Source organism: Chiloscyllium plagiosum, unplaced genomic scaffold, assembly GCF_037043375.1.
Source record: "Chiloscyllium plagiosum isolate Xiang-an unplaced genomic scaffold, Cpla_swu_hap1 HiC_scaffold_12, whole genome shotgun sequence".
In the NCBI taxonomy this organism is placed as follows: Eukaryota; Metazoa; Chordata; class Chondrichthyes; order Orectolobiformes; family Hemiscylliidae; genus Chiloscyllium; species Chiloscyllium plagiosum.
In genome coordinates this window covers 92,617,950-92,644,079 of record NW_028270150.1, presented here as the reverse complement: position 1 = coordinate 92,644,079, position 26,130 = coordinate 92,617,950, and the positions used below count along the sequence as shown (strand labels likewise).

Here is a 26,130-nt window from a genome sequence, read left to right as displayed (position 1 = left end):
GAGCTGGGCTGAGAAATGGCAGATGGATTTCAACCTGGATAAATGCAAAGTGATGCATTTTGGAAGGTCGAACTGGAATGCTGAATATAGGATGAAAGACAGGATTCTTGGCAGTGTGGAGGAACACAGGGATCTGGGTGTTCAAGTGCATAGATTCCGCAAAGTTGCCACCCAAATGGATAGGGTTGTTAGTGGGTGGCACGGTGGCACAGTGGTTAGCACTGCTGCCTCACAGCACCAGAGACCCGGGTTCAATTCCCGCCTCAGGCAACTGACTGTTCTCCCCGTGTCTGCGGGGGTTTCCTCTGGGTGCTCCGGTTTCCTCCCACCATCCAAAGATGTGCAGGGTCAGGTGAATTGGCCATACTAAATTGTCTGTAGTGTTAGGTAAGGGGTAAATGTAGGGGTATGGGTGGGTTTCGCTTCGGCGGGTCGGTGTGGACTTGTTGGGCCAAAGGGCCTGTTTCCACACTGTAATCTAATCTAATCTAATCTAATCTAATTCGGGGATCGAGTTTAAGAGCCGCGAGGTTTCGCTGCAGCTCTACAAGACCCTGGTGAGACCACACTTGGAATATTGTGTCCAGTTCTGGTCACCCTACGATAGGAAAGATGCGGAGACTTTGGAGAGGGTGTAAAGAAAGTTTACCAGAATGCTGCCTGGACTAGAGGGCTTGTCTTATGAAGAGAGGTTGACTAAGCTCAGACTTTTCTCTCTGGAAAGAAGGAGGACGAGAGGCGACCTGATTGAGGTATACAAGATAATGAGAGGCATGGATAGAGTCAATAGCCAGAGACTTTTCCCCAGGGCAGGATTGACTGGCACAAGGGGTCATAGTTTAAAGATATTCGGAGGAAGGTTTGGAGACATCAGAGGTAGGTTCTTTACGCAGAGAGTTGTGAATGCATGGAGTGCGTTGCCAGCGGTGGTGGTGGAAGCAGAGTCATTGGGGTCATTTAAGCGACTGCTGGGCATGCACATGGACAGCAGTGAATTGAGGGGAGCGTAGCTTAGGTTATTTAGTTTAGATTAGGAATAATCCTCGGCACAACATCTTCTGGAAGAGAATTCCAGAATTTTGACCCAGTAACACTGGAAGAACAAAAACAGAAATTGCTGGAAAAGCTCAGCAGGTCTGGCAACATTGATTCCCAACAGTGTGGAAATGTGCCATTTGGCCAAACAAATCCACACCAACTCTCCGGAGTAACCCATCCAGACCCATTCCCCTATTCGTCTACATTTATCTCTGACTAATCCACCTTATCTACACATGCCTGAATACTATGGACAATTTAGCGTGACCAATTCACCCCAACCTGCACATCTTTGGACTGTGGGAGTAAATCAGAGCACCCAGAGGAAACCCACACAGACACAGGGGAAGAATGTGCCAACTCCACACAGACTGAGGCTGGAATCGAACCCAGGTCTCTGGCGCTGTAAGGTAGCAGTGTTAACCACTGTGGAAAAAAAATCAGTGTTAACATTTTGGGTCTAGTAATCCTTCCTCAGAACTAATGGTAGCTCGGAAAAAATTGTCTTCTTATACAGAACATAGGGTGGGGAGGAAGGGGTATGGAGTGAATGATAGGTGGAGATAGAGCCCAAAGAAGAGAAAAGTCCAGTTGGACAGACAAACCAGTGGATGACAGTCAGCCTAGGAGAAGGAATAGCTGCATGTTTTTATTGCACAAACGCAGGAACGTAATGCTATGGATCAGGTTAACATGTCCAGATAACTGGGAAACATGTAACCTTCATTTTCCTTATTAACTCGACCTGTGAATAGAAGTTTGAGGATGCGAACAGTGGGTTTGCCTCAGTTGTGGAAGATCTTGAGTCGGTTGAAAGCACTGGGCTATTACATAGGAAATGTGATTGGTTCAGAAGTGTGTGGGATTTACTTAGTGCTGCAGGCAATCAGAACAAAATGGCATTCTCTACCTAACTTAATAAATAGTACATGTCAAAAGCATCCCATTGTATGTGGAATTTGGATGCCAAAGTAATGGTAAGTTTAATGGCCCTCACTCTTATCAACGTGTAAATCATCCAACAATATAGCCCAAGGGACAGGTGCAACAAAAATTGCACTACAACTGCAATGAGCCCAGTGAAGATGGCCACTCCTTCTCAAGCTCTCCATACTTTCCTTTTTTTGGTCAGAGCATTGAGTACAGGAGTTGGGAGGTCAAGTTGCGGCTGTACAGGACATTGGTTAGGCCATTGTTGGAATATTGTGTGCAATTCTGGTCTCCTTCCTATTGGAAAGATATTGTGAAACTTGAAAGGGTTCAGAAAAGATTAACAAGGATATTGCCAGGGCTGGAGGATTTGAGCTATAGGGAGAGGCTGAACAGGCTGGGGCTGTTTTCCCTGCAGCGTTGGAGGCTGAGGGGTGACCTTATAGAGGTTTACAAAATTATGAGGGGCATGGATAGGATAAATAGACAAAGTCTTTTCCCTGGGGTTGGGGAGTCCAGAACTAGAGGGCATAGGTTTAGGGTGAGAGGGGAAAGATATAAAGGAGATCTAAAGGGCAACCTTTTCACGCAGAGGGTGGTACGTGTATGGAATGAGCTGCCAGAGGATGTGGTGGAGGCTGGTACAATTGCAACATTTAAGCGACATTTGGATGGGTATATGAATAGGAAGGGTTTGGAGGGATATGGGTCGGGTGCTGGCAGGTGGGACTAGATTGGGTTGGGATATCTGGTCGGCATGGACAGGTTGGACCAAAGGGTCTGTTTCCACACTGTACATCTCTATGACTCTAAATGGTTTCATCTGCGCTGTAATTGTATTATAACTGGAAATCAGGAAATAGAAGACTTATGAATGACTTACTTGGCAAGAGGCTTCACAACAGTGGATGAGGATCAAGTGCCAGGATAAATAGGTAAATTAATAGATCAATAGAATTATCCCAAGATGAAGAATAAATTAGAGCAAACCAAAGGGAAGAACGTATCTGATTAAATATCAGTTAAAAAAAACACATGGCAATGGAAAATCTAATCAGACAGAAAATGGATTAAACCTCCAGGATTTATTGTTTCCACCCCTGGGTATTAAAAATAAGAAATGAAACTGATGATGTTTCAGTCATTTTCTGAAGGAATTGACCCTCTGGATTGGAAAACAACCAATGTTAATCCAATATGTAACACGTGCTAGAGAGAGAGAGAAACGAGGAAATGATAGCTCCATTCGTCTCACACGTAGAAACGTTACTCAAACCTGTTTTTTGGGGGTTTGAGTGGTCAAGCATTTGAGGGGATCAAATCAGAAAAACACAGGGTGGATTTACAACAGGTAAGCCATGTCAAACAAACCTAGTTGAGATCTCTTAAATGATAGATAAGGCAGTGGCAATTGATGTCATTTCTATTGTCTTGGCAAACGTAATTCATATGTTTGCACACAAGAAACAACCAATAAAAATGGCAACTTATGGAGTTGGAAGCAAATGTTTGGGACTGGGAGACAGAGATTAAAGATTTTTAAAATATTTAGCCATGGGATGGGGGCATCACTGGCCAGGCCAGCATTTATTACCAATTGACAATTGACTGTGAACTTGGTCAGCCATTTCAGTCACCCATATTGCTGGGGTCTAGAGGAACATATAGACCAAACCAGATAACATTTCTTTCCCTGAAACTGGGCGTTAATTATGATACATGAAGTAAGATGGAACGTACTTCGAATGTAGAAGATTAGGAGGTGATCTAATTGATATGTTGCAGATATTTAAACGTTTTTAGCTAATCTTTCTTTTTTAGTGGATGAGTCTAAAACAAGGAGGTTAAACCTTAACATTAGAATTGAGTCAGGGATGATATCATGAGATGCACAGGAGAGGTCATGTTGTAGTGGTTATGTGGCTGAATTCACAGTCCACAGGCCCAAACTACTGCTCGGGGTACAAGAGTTCAAATCCTACAACGAGGGAATTTGAAGTTGATGAATAAACCTGGAATTGAAAGCTAGTTTCAGTAATAGCGCCATTGAGAGAACAAATGATTGTCAGATAAAACCATTGGGTTTGCTATTCTCCTCCGAGGAAGGTAATCTGGGTTATGTCCTCCATAGTCCCAGCAAGACCTACACCAGCCCATTGGCCACTGGGTCATGTGAAGGTTCCAAGTTGTCCTTTAAATGCCTGACCATTTGCCACTTCAAGGAAAATGAAATACCTTTTCTCTCTGGGTATTCCTTTAAAGCAGGAAGATGATACGAAAGTCGGAGGAGTTGTTGACAGTGAGGAAGGATGTGGCAGGTTACAGCAGGATATAGAGAATTTTTTTTTAGATTAGATTACTTACAGTGTGGAAACAGGCCCTTCGGCCCAACAAGTCCACACCGACCCGTTGAAGCGCAACCCACCCAGACCCCTATATTTACCCCTTTAACCTAACACTACGGGCAATTTAGCATGGCCAATTCACCTGACCTGCACATCTTTGGACTGTGGGAGGAAACCGGAGCGCCCGGAGGAAACCCACGCAGACACGGGGAGAACGTGCAAACTCCACACAGTCAGTCGCCTGAGTCGGGAATTGAACCCGGGTCTCTGGCGCTGTGAGGCAGCAGTGCTAACCACTGTGCCACCGTGCTGCCCACAAGCTGCAGAGCTGCAGAGCTGGGCAGAAAGGTGGCAAATGGAATTCAATGTAGCTAAGTGTGAGGTGATTCACTTTGGGAAGAATAACAAAAAGATGGGGTACTGGCCTAATGGTCGGATACTTGGTAGTGTGGATGAGCAGAGGGATCTTGGTGTCCATTTACACAGATCTCTGAAAGTTGCTACCCAGGTAAATAGTGCGGTGTGGAAGGCATATGGCGTACTGGCTTTTATTGGTAGAGGAATTGAGTTCCGGAGTCCTGAGGTCATGATGCAGTTGTATAAGACTCTGGTGTGGCCGCATCTGGAATATTGTGTGCAGTTTTGGTCGCCATACTATAGGAAGGATGTGGAGGCACTGGAACAGGTGCAGAGGAGGTTTACCAGGATGTTGCCTGGTATGGAAGGAAGATCGTATGAGGAAAGACTGAGACACTTGGGGCTGTTTTCATTAGAGAAAAGAAGGTTTAGGGGTGACTTGATTGAGGTGTACAAGATGATTAGGGGGTTAGATAGAGTTGACAGTGTGAACCTTTTCCCGTGTATGGAGTCGGGTATTACAAGGGGGCATAGCTTTAAATTAAGGGGGGGTAGATATAGGACTGAAGTTAGGGGTAGGTTCTTCACTCAGCGAGTCGTAAGTTCATGGAATGCCCTGCCAGTAGCAGTGGTGGACTCTCCCTCTTTATGGGCATTTAAGCGGGCATTGGATAGGTATATGGAGGATAGTGGGTTAGTATAGGTTAGGTGGGCTTGGATCGGCGCAACATCGAGGGCCAAAGGGCCTGTACTGCGCTGTATTCTTCTATGTTCTATGTTCTATGTCACCGCATTCTAGCTCACTTCATTCAGGGTGGGCCTCTCTATTGTGTCTATTGGAATGTAGATACTGACCTTAACCAGGCCTGTATTCTCCATTAAAGTGAGAGGTGTTCACACTGTAGCATACAACATTATTATAGGGCAAGGCTGGATTGATACTCCCCTGAATCTGGGGGTGTAGAACCAAAGGACAAAGCCTCAAATATGAGATCAACCATGAAGAAGTGAGATGAGGAGGAATGTCTTCAGTTGGAGGGTGGTGAATCTTTGGAATTCTCTACCCAGAGAGCTGTGGATACTTACTCTCTGAATATGTTCAAAGCAGAGTTCAATAGATATCTAGAGATTAAAGACATCAGGTTGATGAGGATAGTGTTGGAAGTTGAGGTAGATCAATCATAATCTAGTTGAATGATGGGACTCCACCTAAGGGGCTGATTGACCCGTCTTCAATGTTCCTGAATCCGAGGTCCAGAATCAAATCCATTGCGCTTAATGTTGGGACTCTGTTGGAGAGTAAAGCAGGGAGCCAGAATCTGTACTTCTGTCCTGTTTTGCTAGCAGAAACCCAGTAAAGGCTGCAGACTCCATTTGGAAGGGAAAATACAGGCGACTCAGAAAGCCTGCACTGTCAGTTCCATCAATGTGCACTTTCACCCTACCACACATTCTTACAGAATGTAAAATGGGCTGACCAGCAGAACAAGAGACGGATGTATCAACTTGCTCATCTGCTGTTAAAACCGTGGATGGTAACTTTTAGTTTGTGATCAAACAATCCATCATAATAACGACTGTTGGTGGGTTTAATACTACCCCACCTTTGCCTGGTTTGGTGGCAATAGGTGCCAGGCTGACCAGGTGAGAAGCTCAAGAAGCAAACCCTGTTGGGCAGGAGCTTGCTTGTTCAAAAGCACTCAGTGCCCGACTGAGGGAGCTAAGCATCAGGAAAATGCGGGTCGGGTGTGTGCTGAGAGTCAACCCTTGCTTACCTCTTGCTGCTGACCCCAGCCTCCCTCACAACCTCCACCCCACCTAAGGCCTGAGTCCCTTGGCGGTCCAGAGTCTTAGATGTACACCTTACTTCTCGGTGGTGGTACCAGATTCTGACTGACCAGCAACCCGTGGCAGGCAGGACCTGTAGCCAAGGCTCTGGGTTTTGGGCAAGGCCTGCTATGGCCCAGTTAACTGTCTGATTGATAGTTCATGTGGCTGGCCTTCTGAAAGGCCCTGGCTGGGTTTTGGGCAAGGCCTGCTATGGCCCAGTTAACTGTCTGATTGATAGTTCATGTGGCTGGCCTTCTGAAAAGCCCTGGCAGGTAAGATCCCTATCATCTAGAATAAATATTGTCCTGTATTAATATGTCATTAACATATGCTCACAGCTTTATGTTGCTGAGGGCCTTATGGCTGAAGATTCTATTCTGCTCATTGGTGAGATGGCTACCCTCGTCTCCTCATTGGCCTACAATGGTTTCTACTGTAAGGATTAGCAAGGCCTAATACTGAGGAGATACTGAAGTAGCATCTGTTATAGTGATATCATATCGACTTGTGACCAGAAGAGCTTTGGATCTTAAGGGATAAAGATTAAATATCCAGGTCCTCTTCATAGTCTCTGTAACAATCGATTCAGAGTAACTTATCCTTAGCTGCCAACATGCATACATCTTGATCAATGCAAGACCCTCTTCTAGCTACACCGAGTGAGTTATTTTCTGTTTTTCACTGGTTCTCTATATCATCTATTCCTTTAGCCCCTCCTCTGCTTCTTTCAACAGTAGATTTAAAAAACTGTTTTTCCAACATCTCTCCAGCTCTGAAGAAGAGGCATACTGGACTTGAAACATATACACTATTTCTCTCTGCACAGGTGCTGCCAGACCTGCTGATTTTCTCCAGCCTCCTCTGTGATGGATTCAGTGTTATGTTTCTCTCTGTTACACTGTATTAATTAGCTCCTGCAGATTACTGCAGTTAAAGAGAATGGTGATAGCAAACTCCTGTGACTGGCTCCTGCATGACTCTCAGGATTGCTGCAAACTGCTTTATTGACAATAGTTTAGATAATCCTGTTCTCCATGGGTCCCTCTCACACTTGGACAGACTTTTCCATCCCTTCAACATAGTCTCCTGCACAAAACTGCTAATTTTAATCAACCTGCTCAGAATTGTTATCACACTGGAGTGGGTGGAACTTGAACCTGTGCCTCCCAGAGTAGGGACACTACCACTAGGCTAAGTTATATTGGGATATCCATCACCATCTCATTATCGCATCCCTACTGCATTCATCTCTCTTAGAAGGCAAACCTTTTGTTAAAATAGCTAAAAGAGAATGTTGTTGCAAATATCACATAACTAATTTCCATGTGATACAGGATGGGAGGTACCTCGAGGCAGAGTCTTACCCACTTCAGGTTATTCTATTACAGTGAGGAATGTGTATTGAAACTTTATCACTAACATTTTGCTGGTATTTCTAGCTCTTTGAGATTGCCATTCCTCTGACCAATATACCGGAGCTCTTGACTGTCAGGATTGCAAACCACACATCTTGCAAATGCATCTCCAGTCAACATGCTTACTCCATTATTCGAAGATCAATCCTCACACATGAAGACTACAGGTAAATGAAAATCCCTCTCACAGTGACACCTCTGATTAAATCACCAATGTGCAATGAAACCAAATACCATTCTGATGTTATATTTTTTACTTTATTTGAAAATAAACAAAATATGCGTCAGAAAGGGTGGTTAAGAAGGCATTTAGCACGTTTGCCATCATTGCTCAGAGTTTTGAGTATAGGAGTTGGGATGTCATGTTGAGGTTTACAGGACATTGCTGAGGCCTCTTCTGGAGCACTGTGTGCAGTTCTGGTCAACTTGTTATAGGAACGATATTATTAAAGGTTTCAGAAGAGATTTATCAATATGTTGCCAGGAATGGAGGGTTTGAGTTATAAGGAAAGGTTGGATAGGCTGTGACATTTTTCACTAGAGCATAAGAGTTCGAGGGGTGACCTTATAGAGGTTTACAAAATCATGAGGGGCAACGATAAGGTGAATGGCATGTGCCTTTCCCTGAGAGTGGGAGAGTTCAAAACTGGGGAGCATATTTTTAATGTGAGAGGAGAAAGATTTACAAAAGGCATGAGGGGCAAATCTTTAAAGAGAGCATTGTTCATGTGTGGAATGAGCTTCCACAGGAATGGTAGTTGCAGGTGCAGTTACAATATTTAAATGACATTTAGATAAGTACATTAATGAAAAAAAAATGTTTGGAGGGATGTAGAACAAGCACAGGCAGATAGGAAAGTTTAGTCTGGGATTATGGTCAGCATGGACTGGTTGGACCCAGGGGTCTGTTTCCTTGCTGTCTGACTCTATGAACGTGTTTTGAAAATGATAGAATGCAGGTTCCCCATGTAGACCCAGACAATGGCAAAATCCCAGTCTGAGCTAGGCTTTTCAGGGGAGGTGCTGAGCTCAGATTGGAGGCTAACCCGATAAATTTCGAGGGGAACAAGCAAAATGAAGAGTAGCTCACAGCTTTTGTACACAGTTTCCATGGTCAGAATCAGCAATATGTGGAGCATGACCAAGTCACTAAGAGGACAATACACCAGGTTATTACCAACATGTAGCTTCACTTATGTAATTCTCACTTGATGACGGTGTGACCGAAAGTGTAAACTTTCAAAACTGTTACAGGGAATGCTGTAAATGCTGAGTGGGTCAGGCCAGCATCTCTGGAGAGAAAGACAGAATTAACATTCCAGGACGGTGTCATCACAGAGTCCGCAAAGGTGGTAGTTTAAGACATTCAGTACTTTGTTAATTATTGTAAAAATATAATTTATTCATAGCATTCATAAAAAATCTTTAAGTACATACACAGGTACCAAAGCAGTTTTGTACAGTCTTTGCACATAAGAAACAAACAAACAAACATTGTGATTTGACATTCCCTGCAGCAGCATTTCTGACTCATTCAGGACACTATTTAGTTAAATTTGAGGCACCAAGAGGGCCTGACAACTGAACTCATTTTACTTTTGCAAGAAACAGTTTAGACAGTGGTCATTCCTCACTGCGTCTTGGCTTTAGTGTATCCTTCAGCACACAGTCCTGGATCTTGGAATGTGCCAGCCTGCAACACTTGGTCAAGGTCAACTCCTTGCTCTGGAAGACCAACAAGTTTCAGGCAGACCAAGGAGCATCTTTCATCGGTTAATGGGCCTCCACACGCAGTCAATGTTTGTCTCAGTGTACACCCCAGGGAACAGACCATAGAGCACAAAATCCTGCTTCATTGACCTGCTCAGGACAAACCTCAACAAAAACCACTGCCTCTTTCTCCAGACCTCCTTCGCAAAGGCACATTCCAGCAGGAGATGTGTGACAGTTTCTAGACCCCTGCAGCTGCTTTGAGGACAGCATGCGGTGGCGCACAGAGACTAGGCATGCATGAAAGATCTGACAGGCAGTGCCCTTCTCAACACTAGCCAAGCGATGTCTCGGTGCTTGTTGGAAAGTTCCAGTGATGAGGCATTCTGTCGAATGACTTTGACAGTTTGCTCAGGGAATCATGCGACAGGATCCACCACCTCCTTTTCCTGCAGGGTCTCGAGGACACTACATGCTGACCACTTCTTGATGGACTTGTGGTCAAAGGTGATTTTCTTTGCAAATTTCTCCACAAAGGACAGGCGATACAGAATGGCCCAAGTACTTGGAGTGTTCCACGGCAACAAGGCCAGGCCCACTCTTTGTTACACCGGGGACAGGTAGAACCTCAGTACACAGTGACACTCAGAGATTCCCACCTTTAAGTTTAGGTGGCTTGGCTTTTGAGCCACACATTGGTGTAGCCAGTCTCAAGCTGCTATTTCAGCTGTGAAGGGGTACTGCGCTATCAGAGGTGTTGCCTTCCAGATAAGACACAGGCTTTCCAAATAGAGGATGCAAAAAGATGGTTCTGCACTTTGAAGGTGGGGAGAGATTTTTTAGCTGTGTTATTGGACCATACTCCCCACTGGAGAGAATGTCATTGTGCCTCCATTAACCATAGGGGGTCTGAAGAATTTCCCAGTGGCCTTCTCACTGTCCTCACTTTTGTCCAATCATACATTGGATGAATGAATCCTTTTGGCCAATCCCGAGGCTGGTGGAAGGAGGTCATGAGCAGGTCACCCTTTGTCCATGAAGGTTGAGGCCCTTTTTACATACTGAGTGTTCCCAGCCCCCACACAAGATAGTGCTCCCTGTCTACTGGGCACCCCATCAAGGTATTACCCTTCTCTTTACATGCCCAAAGCCCTCACTTCCCTACCTGATCCCATTGCAAGAGTCTCCTCCTTTCATTTAATCCTTGATCCTTGATCTGGGAACTGCTTGCAGTTCCTAACTTGGCCACTTATGCCATCAATGCCACTGAGATGACATAGATGCTAGCCATTCTCAACTGGTCATTCAGATTGGCCGACAGCTCATACAGCTGATATCCTCCCAAGTGAGAGGTGGAACTCCTATCTCAAGTTATAGTCATACAGCAAAGACACAGGCCCTTTCATCCAACTTGTCCATGCCAACCAGGTATCCTCAACTAAATTGGTCCCATATCTTCCTAAATCTTTCCTATCCAGATATCTGTTCAAACGTCTTTTAAAAGTTGTAACAGCACCTGCAACTACCATTCCTCTGGCAGCTCATTCCGTAAGTGCACCGCATATCCCTTTGAAATCCTTCCCCTCTCACCTTACACCAATGCACTCTAGCTTTGGACTTTCCTACCCTGGAGAAGACCTTGGCTATTTCCCTTATCCATGCCTCTCATGATTTTATAAACCCTTAGCCTCCTATCCTGCAGAGAAAAAAACTCCCAGTCTATCCAGCCTCAAATTATAACTCAAACCTTCCAGTCCTTGTAATTTTTTTCTGTACCCTTTCTCGTTTAACAGCATCCTTCCTATAGCAGGGCAACCAGACAGTAATCTAAAAGTGGCCTCACCAATGTCGTGTACAACCACAACATGGTGTTCCAATCCTGTGCTCCATGGGTGATAACAGACCTTGCATTTGGAAAATTGTACCTCTTGACCCAACATCCAAAACACCAGAGTGAAAGACAGGAAGAACATGTACATACACTGCGCCTCTTTAAACTCAACAAAATAGCTGATACTCACCTCTTAGGACAATGCTTTGACCAATCACAGTCAACTTTGCTGGTTTAACATGTAAACAAACTTTAGCAGTTAACTGTCAGTCATCAATCTAATCCTATGGCAATGCCTTTATCAATCAGAATCCACTTGTCAACCAATCAGCATCTCCTTCTCATTCCGCATGAAAAAATATTGTTCCTTTTTAGGTTGGTAATTCTTGTGAATTATCCAAATGAGTGCAAGAGAAAAAGCTTTAACAAAATGTGTTTTTCAACAGCAAAAGTCAACATCCATACTAGTAAATGACAGATTTATTATTTAATCAAAACACTTCTGTACCTGGAATATAACTGAGCTCCCATTTTTGCCTACAAAGTAATAGTGACTACAGTCAGGAAATAGGTGACTGGCATTGTAAAGAAGCTACAACCATTTTGAACATGCCATATTAGTGAGGAATTAAACGCTCCCTGTTGTCCTGGAATGCAAAGTAGCAGTAGCATAGACAGCAAGGTTGTGAACCAGCTGAGAAAAATTGCCAACGTGTGCAGCAATTCAGAGGGATTGAACAAAGAGAATCCTTTTTGAATTATTGTTCATGCATCGAAAGCTACTTTTAAGTTTGCTGAGGTTAGTGTGAATGTTCCTTTTTTTGTAAGGGGACAATGCAGTGAATAGGACACTGCTTGTTTTAATTTAATTGTGATAGAGATTATAATTCAATGACAGGGACAAGGACTAACAGTCTGTTCCTGTTACTTCCAGTTGTCTGTATGATGAGAATCACTGCTCCAGGGGCCTGGTATGGGATAAAGAGAAATGCCACTGTGTGACTTCCCCCGTTCAGAGAGAAGATGGTGACAAAACTCGCTATTTCAAATATTTTGTACTTTTCCAATCAAATCGGTCTGCGTTGCAACTTTCAAATGTGTCTCTTTTCTGTCCAGAACTCTCTCCCATTGCAGAGCTGGCCATCTGTGGGCCTTATATGGAGTTCAACGAGGAACTGTGTGAGTGCGTATGTAGGAACATGGAAAGTCATGAAACATGCTCGCAGAAACAGAAAGCGTTTGATCCAGATTCCTGCAGGTAGGATCACTGAGTTGACATGAGTGCTATCAAGTGAATCAGTAAGAGAAGCAAATGGTCTCTATATTGGCAAAGGCCATTTGAAAAGATTTACAAGCATGTTGCTGGGATTGGAGGATTCAAGCTAAAGGGAGAGGCTGAATAGGCTGGGTCCTTTTTAATTCGAGTACTGGAGGCTGAGCAGCAACCTTAAAGAGGTTCATAAAATCAATAAGGGCATGCATAGAGTGACGAGCCAAGGCCTTTTTCCGAGGGTGGGGGAGCCAAAACTTGAGGGCATAAGTGAAAGTGAGGGGGCAAAGGTTTAAAAAGGACGTGAGAGGTAACTTTTTCATGTAGTGGTGCATGTATGGAATGGGCTGCCAGAGGAAATGATGGAGGTGGGTACAAAGACACACTTAAAAGGCATTTGGATGGCTATACGGATAGGAAGAATTTAGAGGGATAAGGGCCAAATGCTGGCAAATGGGACTAGGTCAGATTGGGATGTGTGGTCAGTGCAGTCGAGTTGGATCAAAGGGTCTGTGTCTGTGATGTAAAACTCTATGAGCCTATTCTCTGATTTAGCTCATTGAGCTGGGTTGCATATAGCTTGGAGTTCCAAAGGCTATGGTTCCCCTAGACCCTAAATGAAAATTACATCTGTAACTTTCTGACCAAGTGTATTCTTCTTGTGACACAACCTCAGCCTTTGTTATCACTCTCCTGTAGGCTTTGGTTAAAAGACATTGGCTAAATTTCTTTTCAGACAAACCAGGAATCTCACACAAAAGTGATGAGCAACCTGCAGCCAATGTCATCCAGTGATAGCGATACTATAGAATTGGAAAGAGATTGCATTTCAATAAAAACATTCAGAACTTTCCAAAACATTTTTGAATTTGGCAAAGAGTTGTCATTGGCCGAGTGAGTGGGGGTACATCCTTATCTGTAACATTTCTACTTCAAGCTGTACAATTGCACTTCTCTTTTCACTTGTTTTCCTGTCTTTGTATTGCACAGAGATTGTTAGAAAACCTTGTTCAAACCCCAGAAGCCACCACACCAATCTTCCCCGATAGCAATCAGGAATGGGGTTCTGAGTATAACCGTAATTGTACCAAACGTGCAGAGGTCAGCCATGTCCAGCAAAATATCACAGCACCGGGGGCCCAGGTTCGATTCCAGCCTCGGGCAACTGTCTGTGTGGAGTTTGCACATTCTCCCCGTGTCTGTGTAGGTTTCCTCCAGGTGCTCCGATTTCCTCCCACAATCCAAAGATGTGGTTAGGTGAATTGACCATGCTAAACTGCTCAGTGTTTCAGAGATGTGTTGGTCAGGTACATTAGTCAGTGGTAAATGTAGAGTAATAGGGTTGGGGAATGCATTGGGGTGGGTTACTCTTTGGAGAGTCAGTGTGGACTTGTTGGGCCTAATGGCCTGTTTCCACACTTTAGGGATTCTATGATTTCTATGATAATCCAGATCCGAATTGAGAAAGGCAATGACAGTTTGGCTTGTCCACATATTAGAAAAGAAATGGGTAGCATCCTATTCTCTGGATCACCAGCTTCTAGTTCGAGTCCCTGATGGTTATGGAAGGTACCTATCTAATGTGGCCCAATGGGTTGGTTACCAGCCTATAAACCTTCACAATTGGCTGGCAGCAAAAGTGAATGTTTTCCCATTCTATTCCTGAACTCGTGCTCCAGTTTCTCCCCTGCCTCCTCTGTCTGAGCTTATCTACAACGAGACACCTTCCGTTCCCTTGACCCCAATTCCACTAAAATGCTGACTACCCCAAGTCCTCTCCTGGTGTCCAGGTTAGCCAGCAATTGATTAGATTAGATTACTTACAGTGTGGAAACAGGCCCTTCGGCCCAACAAGTCCACACCTACCCGCCGAAGCGCACCCACCCAAACCCATTCCCCTACATTTACCCCTGCATCTAACACTACAGGCAATTTAGCGTGGCCAATTCACCTGACCTGCACATTTTTGGAGTGTGGGAGGAAACTGGAGCACCTGGAGGAAACCCACGCAGACACGGGGAGAATGTGCAAACTCCACACAGTTGGTCGCCTGAGGCGGGAATTGAACCCGGGTCTCTGGCGCTGTGAGGCAGCAGTGCTAACCACTGTGCCACCGTGCCGCCCAATTGAAAAGGCAAGAGCAAGTCACTGCAATATTTTAATCAATCTAATTGAAGTTCAATGCTTGGAAATGATGACAGGACTGATTCCTTAGATCATTAAAGTTAAAAATCACACAACACCAGGTCATAGTCCGACAGGTTTTTAGAATAGAATCCGTACAGTGTGGAAACAGGCCCTTCGACCCAAGGTTTATTTGGAAGCACTAGCTTTCGAAGCACTGCTCTGTCATCAGCACTCCGAAAGCTAGTGCTTCCAAATAAACCTGGTGCAGTGTGATTTTTAACTTTGTCCACCCCAGTCCAACATCGGTACCTTCATACCATTAAGATCATCAAGACAGTGCAGTAGTTCTTTAAATGTGTGGCACTTTGGGCAGTAAGTTTTAGCATTGGCCCATGGTACAACTTTGTGTAGAATCAGGAGGTCAACTCCCTTGGAGGTTCAGGGTTTGTTAATGTCTGTGGGATTCACACTGCAGTTTGACAACTTCTGACTGAACAGCTACTGGCTGCAGTTGTCAGCAGGTAAGAGCCATCACGTGGGGCTGTTGTAGGGCCAGCTCAGTGTTGGGAAATGCAAAGCTGCTGTTTAACATAAAGCCAGAGGGCATTGCCAGTGCTTCAACATTTATAAATAGAATCATAGTCAAACAGCATAGAAACAGACAATTCATCCATGCTGACCATGTTCCCAAACTAAACTAGTCCCGCCTGCCTGCATTTGGCCCATATCCCTCCTAACTTTCCCTGTTCATGAACATATCTAAATGAACACTGTAACGATACCTACAACCACCACTTTCTCTGGCAGTTCATTCCACACACGAACCACTCGCTGTGTAAAAAAGTGGCCCTCGTGTCCTCTTAAAATCTTTCTCCTCTCACCTTAAACATATGCCCCCTACTTTTGAACTCCCCCATCCTAGGGAAATGACCTTTGTCATTCACCTTATCTTTGCCCCACTTGGTTTTATAAACCTCAATGAGGTCATTTCAGTGTAAAAAGACCTAGCCTTTCCAGTTTAGTTTTACATTTCAAACCTCCATTCCTGGCGATATCCTGGTAGATCCTTTCTGAACCCTCTCCAGTTTAATAGTATGCAAGCCCATCCTCTCCAGTTAATCTTATTTTTCAAGTAAAATACAAAGTCTTTGAAATTCCAACTCACACATTTCATGTAAGATTTTATGTAATGTTATTTTCTTTTAAAGAGTACTTTCATTTAAAAGCCTTATCCTCTAACAGCTGCTGAGTAGCACAGAAATATTCATAAAAATATATATGCTAACTCATTCCCTCCCTTAATGTCTGCATTGAGTGACCATCAGTTGGGGATTTTGACCTGCTTTTCAATTGATTAGCTTCTTTCTCCTTGGAGTTCACTATCTTGCCTAAGTCACTCCATCCATACAAGCTGCCCTCCACCAACAATGCACAGAGTCAGCAGTGTATACCCATCTACAAGATGCACAAGGGCATCTCACCAAGTTTCCTTTGACAGCATCTTCTAAACAGGTGCACCACCATTTGGAAGGACAAAGGAAGCAGAAACTGGCCTCACTACCCCTATTGTGTGTATTAACAGTTAAGGCTATCTCTGATCACTTCCTTGTATCCTCCTGCAACCCCACCCCTTTCTGTGTCCTCCCTTGGGGATAAAAAGAATCATATCGCAAATTACTTACAACTGACTAACCTGCGGTCCTTCATTTTCCACATTTCTGCATTGATTTGCTCAAACGCATCCCACTGAGTCACTGTGCCTCTCCCCTCCTCCTTTCCTGTAACAATAAGTGCAAGGAGCTGGTGGTTATCTGTTATCCTTCCTCTATCCAAATGGGATTAAACTTGCTTTGGTGTTTTCCCATCCTATGTCTGAGCTCATCAATAATTCCAGTTTCTCTCCTGCCTCCTCTCAAGCTCTGTCTGTATTCATCATATCTATGAGACATCTTCTGCTCCCTTGACCTCAATTCCATGATCATCCCATGTCCCTTCCTGGTGACTAGGTCAGCCAGAATTGTGAATACTTCAGCTGATAGCAACTCCTTCCGCTTCAAATCTTCAGTTGTTACCTCTCTTCTAAAAAAAAAGCCCTGGATATCGTATCCATCTCCAAACTTCTTTTTCTCTCCAAAATCCCTGTGTTCAAATGTGTTGTCACCCCCCCCCCCCCCCCCAAATCCATGCCTATCATTGCCAGAACTTCATGTTTGAATTCTTGCCTTCAGATCCCTGTCATAATGCCAGTACAACTCTTATCATTGTCACAAATGACATCCTGCTTGGTTTTTCCCTTCTTGACCTATCTGCAAACTTTGACAGTGACCACAACTTCCTCCTCCAATCCCTCTCCACTGTTGTCTACCTGGTTGGCATTGGTCTTACTTGCTTCCACTATTATCCATCTCACGATAGCCAGAAATCCATCTCAAATGTCTTCTCTCCTTGCACTGTTTTAGAGGTGTCCCACAAGCATCTGTCTTTAGCTCCTTTCTATTCCTCATTCTTATTCTGTTCCTCAGTTAATTTAATCCATACACACACACTGACAACATCCAGTTCAACACATCACCATCTCCGTCAACCCTCCAAGTCTTTGTCAGATTACATATTCATTACTGGATGAGCAGAAATGTCTTCCACAGTAGCACAGCGGTTAGCACTGCTGCCTCACAGTGCCAGACACCCGGGTTCAATTTCCACCTCAGGCGACTGACTGTGTGGAGTTTGGACATTCTGCGTGGGTTTCCTCCCACAGTCCAAAAATGTGCAGGTTAGGTGAACTGACCATGCTAAATTGCCCGTAGTGCTAGGTGTAGGGGAATGGGTTTGGTTCAGTGTGGACTTGTTGGGCCGAAGGGCCTGTTTCCACACTGTAAGTAATCTAAATGTTGGGAAGTCTGAAAAAATTTTATTGTCTTTGGTCTCCACAACCTCCTTTCTCTGGCCTAAACCTAATTCCACCTCTGCATCGTTGTTTATGACTGCTCCTGCCTCAACTCATCTACTATTAAAACCTTTCTCCATGCGTTTGTTATCTCTAGTTTTGAATATTCACAGTCCTGCCTAATCTGCCATGTTGTTCCCTCTGTAAACTTGAGATCATCCAAACTGCCGATGCCCATGTTCAAACTCGTACCAAATGCCATTCAACCTGCATGTTTGCTAATCTACATCCTAGGGGACTGTCGTTCCTCATTCTTGTCAATTTACCTTGCTGAGTGTTCCGAAGAGTCATCAATGGACTCAAAATGTTAACTGTTTCTTGCTCCAAAGATGCTGCCGACCTGCTGAATTTCTCCACCACTTTGTTTTTATTTTCTGTTCTAGATTGGTTCCTTGTCAAGCAACAACTTAATTTTACAATTCTCAACCCTATTTTCAAATTTTTCTGTGCCCTTGTATTTTCTTATCCAACACACAACCCTCTGAGATTTCTAGGAGAAAATGAAGACTGCAGATGCTGGAGATCAGAAGCACAGCAGGTTAGGCAGCATCCGAGAGGCAGGAGAATCAACATTTTGGGCAAACGCCCTTCTCAGGAATCTGAGATTTCTGATATTGGCCTTTTGCACGTCTGATTTCAATTGCTGCATCCCTGGTTTCAATACCCCAAGCTTAGTGATTCCCTCCTTACATCTCAATGTTCCTACCCCTCTACTTCTCTTTTAAACTCTCTTCAAAACCCATGTCCTCGATTAAGCCATTAATCATCAGCCCTAATATCTCTTTATGTGGTTTGATGCTACATTTTGTTTCATTAGGTTCTTGCCAAGTGCATTAGGATGTTGATGAATGAACTACAATAAATGTTATTGTGCCCATCTTCATAAGGTTATTAGGAAGAGGTTTTATCTCCTTCGGCACTAATTAATTTTTAAATTGCCAATTGATTGACAGCATTTTTAAGCTACTCTTTATTCCTGTTACAGTTGTGTGGATAGACCTGCCTGTATTTACCACAGTAGATCCTGTACTGCGGGGAAGGTCTTCAATGATAAGCATTGCCAATGTGTGTGGAAGAATAAACATTGATATAATACACTGACGGAAGGTGACTGAAAATCATGGATTTTGACTTTAATAATAAAGTGTTAGTTCTACATTTCTGGCTTTGTTCTAATTTATACAGTATAATGAAGTAAAATATTAAACCACTTAGCAGTAATGGATGTCTTATGTCCATAATTTCTAGAATATGAGAAGCATACTATGTACATATGATTAGTTAAAAATCTCTCAACACCAGATATAGTCCAGCAGGTTTATTTGGAAGCACTAGCTTTCAGAGCACTGCTCCTTCATCAAGTTGTTGTCACCTGACGAAGGAGCAGTGCTCCGAAAGCTCGTGCTTCCAAATAAACCTGTTAGACTATTACCTGGGGTTGTGTGATTTTTAACTTTGTACACCCCAGTCCAACACCAGCACCTCCATATCATACATATAATTGACATCTGTGCAAATTGACTTGTTGAATTACTGGTCAAAACGCACAATATATAGCAATGTCTTAACGCTCAACGTTACTTCTCTCTTCTAGATTAGGTTAGATTAGATTAGATTAGATTAGATTACTTACAGTGTGGAAACAGGCCCTTCGGCCCAACAAGTCCACACCGCCCCGCCGAAGCGCAACCCACCCATATCTCTACATTTACCCCTTACCTAACACTAGGGGCAATTTAGCATGGCCAATTCACCTGACCTGCACATCTTTGGACTGTGGGAGGAAACCAGAGCACCCGGAGGAAACCCACGCAGACACGGGGAGAACGTGCAAACTCCACACAGTCAGTCGCCTGAGGCGGGAATTGAACCCGGGTCTCTGGCGCCGTGAGGCAGCAGTGCTAACCACTGTGCCACCGTGCCGCCCACCATATGTTCCACATTTATTTTCCCCTTCCACCAACTCTTGTGCCCAAGCCATTCTGATTCCCAGCCAGTCCAGTCATAACTTGTTCCTCTGGCATTACCATTCTAAGAAGAGACATTCACTGTCCTGCTATTACTTCTTGCTCATAATGTAAAGAAAAAGGCCAAAGGTCATTAGACTAATCAGGTAGCCTAGTCTTGGGTTAAAATGCCAAAAAATTGTAAAGTAAGACAAGTCTATTAAATGGAAGTGTATTCTGTAAAGGACTGCTTGTGACATTTGATTTCACAGGACTAACATGTCTCAAATCATAATCTGAGCCAAAATGATTGACAGCAATGTTCGAGCAAGTTGGACCACTGATCAATACGTGGGAATACGTTGCTGCAATCACTGAGACATGGTTAAAGGACAGGACGAGCAACTCAACATTCCAGGATTGGAAGTAGGAGTGTGGAATATCAGAGGAGTGGAAGCTTTGCATTATTGATAAAGGAAATTGTCACTGCTGTAATGAGGAAGAAATGTTAGCTGAGAAATAAAACAAAACTGCAATTACTTTGCTGGGATTATACTACAGGCTTCCCAACAGATAGAGGGAGATGGAGGAGCAGATATTTATGCAAATCACTGAAAGATGTAAGAGAGATGTATAGTGATAAGGAATTTCAACTTTGTTAACACTAATGAAGACTGCCTTACTATGAAAGGATGTGGAATTCGTAAAGTGCATAGCGACAAGAGATGGGGGCAGTGCCAGATCTAAGGTATGAGGCTGGTCAAGTGACTGAAGTTTCAGTGGGCAGGCATTTTGGAGATAGTGACCATAATTCTGTAAGTTTCAAAGTCATTTTAGAAAGGGATAAGGGTATTGCAGAAGTGTCTAAATTGGGGAAAGGCCAATTTCAATTTCATTAAACAAGATTTGACAAACATCGACTAGCAGTTAAGTCTACATTTGGAAAGTGGGAGTCTTTTATAAATAGTATACTTAGAATTCAGGGCTAGCGTGTTCCTTTAAGAATGAAGGGCAAGTGCGGTAAGTCCAGAGAGCCTGGGTATCCAGGGATATCAAGAGTTTGATAAAAAAATAGAATGAAGCATATGTCAGGAACAGTGCATTAAAAAAAACAGGCCTGGCCCTTGAAAAGTATAGTGTAGGGAAGTAGTTAGAAAAGAAAGGAGAGGGGCTAAGAGGGGCACAAAATATGGGATTAAAGAAAATCCAAGGCACTTTATAAGTGCATTAAAAGGGTTATTAGGGAAAGAGTGGGGGTCTGTTAGAGACCAAAGGGGCAACCTGTGCTTGGAGCCAGAGCTCATTAGTGTAGTATTAATTGAATACTTCCCATCTGTATTCACAATGGAGGAGGACACTGCAGCCAGAAATTTCAGGTGGGATGGTTAGGTTTGTGTAAATGTTCAGATTAATAAGGAGAAAATATTAGATATTTTAGTAGCCATAAAAAAGCATAAAAACCCAGGGCCTGATGAAATTCATCCCTCGTTGCAATGGGAGGCAAGGTAGAAACTTGCCACAGGTGAAGGACCAAATGACTGAGGATAGCTAACGTGGTTCCTTTGTTCAAAAAGGGCAGCAGGGATAGGCTAGGTAATTACGGACCAGTTAATCTGACCTCAATAGCGGAAACTACTGGAAAACATTCTGAGGGACAGGATTATTCAACACTTGGAAAAGCAAGTGTTGATCACGGATAGTCAGTACTGATTTGTTCAAGGGAGATCCTGTTGACTAATTTAATTTTGAGTTTTTATTTGTATTATCAAATGTACTTATGAGGTTTACATGGATTACTTCAGTTATGAGGAGAGGCCGGGCAGGCTTTTCCTTGGAGCAGAGGAGATTGAGAAGGGATTTGATTGAGATATAAGAATTATGAGAGGGTAGATCTTGAGAGTCTCTTCCCCATTACAAATATGTCAAAGACCAGAGGACACAAGTTTAAGGACAGGAGTAAGTGGTTTTGAATTCTGATGAAATTTTTTTCAGAGGGCTGGAGAGGAATATAACAAACTGCTTGAGAGGGTGATGGAGGCAACATTTAAGAAACATCTGGATGAGCAGTTAAAATGCTAGGGCATAGTAGGTTATGACTAAGTGCAGGTAAATGGGATTAGTGTAGTTTGGTGTTTGTTGGTTTGCACAGACACAGTAGGCCAAAGGACCTATTTATGTGCTGTATGATTCTATTGTTTCACTTTAAAGACCAAATATAACTGCACAGTGTTGTTGTATGATAGGTCAACATTGGCACAAAATGCTGCTAATTGTCGGGCCTTATGTACAAAATACCAGTTAGGTCAGGCAAATGAATATTACTAGCATGGTTATGATAATCCTTTGCGCATCTCCAATTTCACTCACACTACTATTGGTGGCTATGCCTACAGCTGCGAGGACCCAATGCCTCAGATTTCCTTCCCTCTCTCCTCCTTTAAGGCTACCATTCAAACTCACCTAAGTCTAATTTTCAATTATCTGTACGAATGCCTCTGTACATGGATTGATGAAGTTTTTGTTTTGCAATGCTTCTGTGAAGTTCCTTGGAATGCTTCATTACATTCTGGGTGCAATATAAGTACAAATTATCCTTGTTGGCAGTTCAATGTGTGGAAACACAGACAAAGCAGTGAGACCTGTTACTGACATATCCAGCATTTGGACCCTTGTAGAATGCTTGGTACTCCTCCTATGACCTGGAGAGGCATAAGTGCAATAAATGCTTCTTGCTGCTTGAGCTCGAGGTTTCTGAACTTCCAGAGGGGCTGGAGTCACAGCAGGATATGGGGAAGGCGGTAAATTACTTTGAGTTCACATACCAGTGGATGAGCACAGGTGAACAAAGGGGGTGGACAACAAAGAGGGTAGAACGAAGTAGGCACTGCAGCTGTCTTCCAAGAATACAGTCATCTAAAATTGGATTTATGTTAATATCTTGGTGTAGGAAAGCAATCTACAGTGCATCCATGGCACTATGGAGTATTTGTAGATGCGCATGCAATACTGTAGTTATGGTGGTCCAACAGTCAGATGTTTCTACAACTGTCAATGTGAATAATAGTGTATTACAAAATAAAGGACATTACTGAGAGGACGAGGAATACACTGCAGAGAACTAGGGCAACCTGAAGTCTTAATCCAAGTGGAAACCAACGGCACAAGAGAGGGGACCCTTAAGGTTTCAGCTGCTGAGAAAACTAAAGAGCAGAATCTCAAAAGTGACTCTTGGTGTGACACTGCAGTCCAATCAGAGTGGTTAGTTGTGTGGCTGGAAAACTTCCCTGGGCATCAAGATCAACACTAAGCAGAACAACTGATAAAAGATGAACGGAGGGCAGATCAAAGGACAGCATTTGGAGGCCACAAGCTGGAACAAAACTCACTGACGTCTGGTTCACACAATAAGGATGAGCCAAACCTGCATTGCCCACATTATGTGAAGCATTAAATAAAAGTCTGTACAAATGGGAGGGTTGGCAGTGATTCAGCGATGTGGGGCAAGTGGATGACTTTTTTTGTTGGGGTGAGGGACAGAACAAGAGGATGATCAGGGTGAAGATGGTGGGGGGGCAAGAGGTGCACGACAGGGGGAGGAGGATGGGGGAAGAGGAGGATGGGAGGTAAGAGGAGGACGGGGGGGAGAAGAGGAGGACGGGGGGGGGAGGAGGATGGGGGAAGAGGAGGATGGGTGGGGGAAGAGGAGGATGGGTGGGGGAAGAGGGGGATGGGAGGGGAGAGAGGAGGACGGGTGGGGGGGGGAAGAGGAGGACGGTGGGGGGGGGAAGAGGAGGACGGGTGGGGGGGGGAAGAGGAGGACAGATGGGGGGAGAAGAGGAGGACGGGTGAGGGGGAGAAGAGGAGGACGGGGGGAGAAGAGGAGGACGGGGGGGGAGAAGAGGAGGACGGGGGCGGAGAAGAGGAGCACGGGGGGGAGAAGAGGAGGAAGGGGGGTAGAGGACGGGGTAAGAGGCAGAGGAGGACGGGGGGTAAGAGGCAGAGGAGGACGGGGGGGGAAGAGGAGGACGGGTGGAGGGGGAAGACGACAGTGGGGTAAAGAAGGATGGCTGGGGGGGAATAGGAGGGTTGGGGAGAAAAAGGAAGACAGCGGGGGGTGGGGGGAGGAGGAGAACGGTGGGAGAGAAGCAAGAGGAGGACAGCGGGGGAGGGGGAGAGAAGGACAGCGGGGGAGGGGAAGAGGAGGACAGCAGAAGAGGACAGCAGGGGGGAGGGGAAGAGGAGGACAGTGGGGGGAGGGGAAGAGGAAGGTATAGGGAGAGGCGGTATAGAGCAGGAGGGGATACGGGGTGGATGTAGTATTGAGGGAGAGGGGGTACGGGGAGGGAGCGACATAGAGGGGGGTACGCAGAGGGGGTGATATAGAGGGGGAGGGGGTACAGGGTGGGTGCGGGATGGAGAGGGGAGGGGGTATAGGGTGGGTGCAGTATAGAGAGAGAGGGGTTATAGAGGGGGGAGGAGTTATAGAGGGGGTATGGGGCAGGTGCGGTATAGAGGGAGAGGGGGTATGGGGTGTGTATAGAGGGGGAGGGTATATAGAGGGGGAGTGGGCATAGAGGGTGGAGGGGATACGGGGAGTGTGCGGTACAAAGGGGGAAGGGGGTGGTGGTGCGGGGTGGGTGCGGTACAGAGGGGGGAAGGGTGTGGGTGCGGTATAGAGGGGGTACAGAGGGGGGAAGGAGTACAGGGTGGGTATGGTATGGGGAGGGGGAGGGGGTATGGGGTGGGTGTGGTATGGGGAGGGGGTATGGGGTGGGTGTGGTTAATGGGGAGGGGGGTATGGGGTGGATGTGGTATGGGGAGGGGGTATGGGGTGGATGTGGTATGGAGGGAGAGGAGGTACAGGTTGGGTGTGGTATGGAGTGGGTAGGGGGTATGGGGTGCATGTGGTATGGGGGTACGGGGTGGGTGTGGTATGGAGGGGGGGAGGGGGTATGGGGTGGGTGTGGTATAGAGGAGGGGGTACGGTGTGGGTGTAGTATGGAGGGGGTGGGGGTATGGGGTGGATGTGGTATAGAGGGGAGGGGATACCGGGTGGGTATGGATAGAGGGAGGAGAGGGTACGGGGGTGTGTATGGGGGGAGGGGATACGGGGTGGGTGAGGTATAGAGGGGGGAGGGGGTACAGGGTGGGTGTGGTCTAGGGGAGGAGGGAGAGGGTGGATTGGGAGTGGTGTAGGGGGAGGGGGGTGTAGGGGGAGGGGGGTGTAGGGGGAGGGGCTGTAGATTAGGTCCCACCCTGCTGACCTGACCATCTGACCCTCCCAACGGCGGGAGCAGGCGGCGGCTCGCCCGGCGCCCGCGTCATTTCCGGCGGGCAGTTGACGGTTTGAACGAGCGCACGCGCGCGACCAGCGGCGGGAACGTTACGAGTCCCCTCCCTTCCCCTCCCATCCCCCAATGCTGGCGTCCCCGGCTCCCTCCCCCTCGGCGGCGGCGGCAGCGGCAGGCGGCCGCAAACACCGGGTGTGCATGGTGTCGGACTTCTTCTACCCGAACATGGGCGGGGTGGAGAGCCACATCTACCAGCTGTCGCAGTGCCTGATCGAGCGGGGCCACAAGGTGATCGTGCTGAGCCACGCGTACGGCGCCCGCCGCGGGGTCCGCTACCTCAGCCACGGCCTCAAGGTCTACTACCTGCCGCTGCGGGTCATGTACAACCAGTCGACGGCCAGCACGCTCTTCCACAGCCTGCCGCTGGTGCGCTGGGTGCTGGTGCGCGAGCGCGTCGCGCTGGTGCACGCGCACAGCTCCTTCTCGGCGCTCGCGCACGACGCGCTCTTCCACGCGCGCGCGCTGGGCCTGCGCACCGTCTTCACGGACCACTCGCTGTTCGGCTTCGCTGACGTCAGCTCGGTGCTGACCAACAAGCTGCTGACCGTGTCGCTGTGCGACGCCAACCACGTGGTGTGCGTCTCCTACACCAGCAAGGAGAACACCGTGCTGCGGGCCGCGCTCAGCCCCGACGCCGTCTCGGTCATCCCGAACGCCGTCGACCCGACCGAGTTCACCCCGGAGCCCGGCCGAGCGCGGCCCGGCGCCCTCACCGTGGTGGTGGTCAGCCGCCTGGTCTACAGGAAAGGTAACGGGGCCGCGCCCCCCGCACCCGCCTCTGTCTCTCGCCCTCGCCGCCCCACACCGCCCCACCCCCTCACCCACCCACCACATCGCAACGCCCCACCCACACCGCCCCACCCCCCCCACCGCCCCACCCCACCCTCACCGCCCCACCCCCCCCACCCCCACCCACACTGCCCCACCCCCCCAACCCCACCCACACTGCCCCACCCCCCCAACCACCCACACCGCCTCACCCCCCAACCCCACCCCCCCCCACCCCACCCAAACCGCCCCACCCCCCCAACCC

The 26,130-nt window shown here is 46.1% G+C and overlaps 2 protein-coding genes across 2 annotated transcripts in view; both read left to right on the top strand.

Annotated features, from left to right (window-relative positions):
• The window catches only part of vegfd (vascular endothelial growth factor D), a 32,650-nt gene extending 13,567 nt beyond the window's left edge, over window positions 1-19,083 (top strand). Inside the window, exons 4-7 of the mRNA XM_043700299.2 lie at window positions 7,940-8,082; window positions 12,391-12,482; window positions 12,573-12,714; window positions 18,786-19,083. Coding sequence (XP_043556234.1) covers window positions 7,940-8,082; window positions 12,391-12,482; window positions 12,573-12,714; window positions 18,786-18,888 — 480 coding nt within the window. The 3' untranslated portion in view covers window positions 18,889-19,083. The remainder of the gene's footprint in view (window positions 1-7,939; window positions 8,083-12,390; window positions 12,483-12,572; window positions 12,715-18,785) is intronic.
• Window positions 19,084-25,136: 6,053 nt separating this feature from the next.
• The window catches only part of piga (phosphatidylinositol glycan anchor biosynthesis, class A), a 12,504-nt gene continuing 11,510 nt past the window's right edge, over window positions 25,137-26,130 (top strand). Inside the window, exon 1 of the mRNA XM_043700301.2 lies at window positions 25,137-25,845. Coding sequence (XP_043556236.2) covers window positions 25,164-25,845 — 682 coding nt within the window. The 5' untranslated portion in view covers window positions 25,137-25,163. The remainder of the gene's footprint in view (window positions 25,846-26,130) is intronic.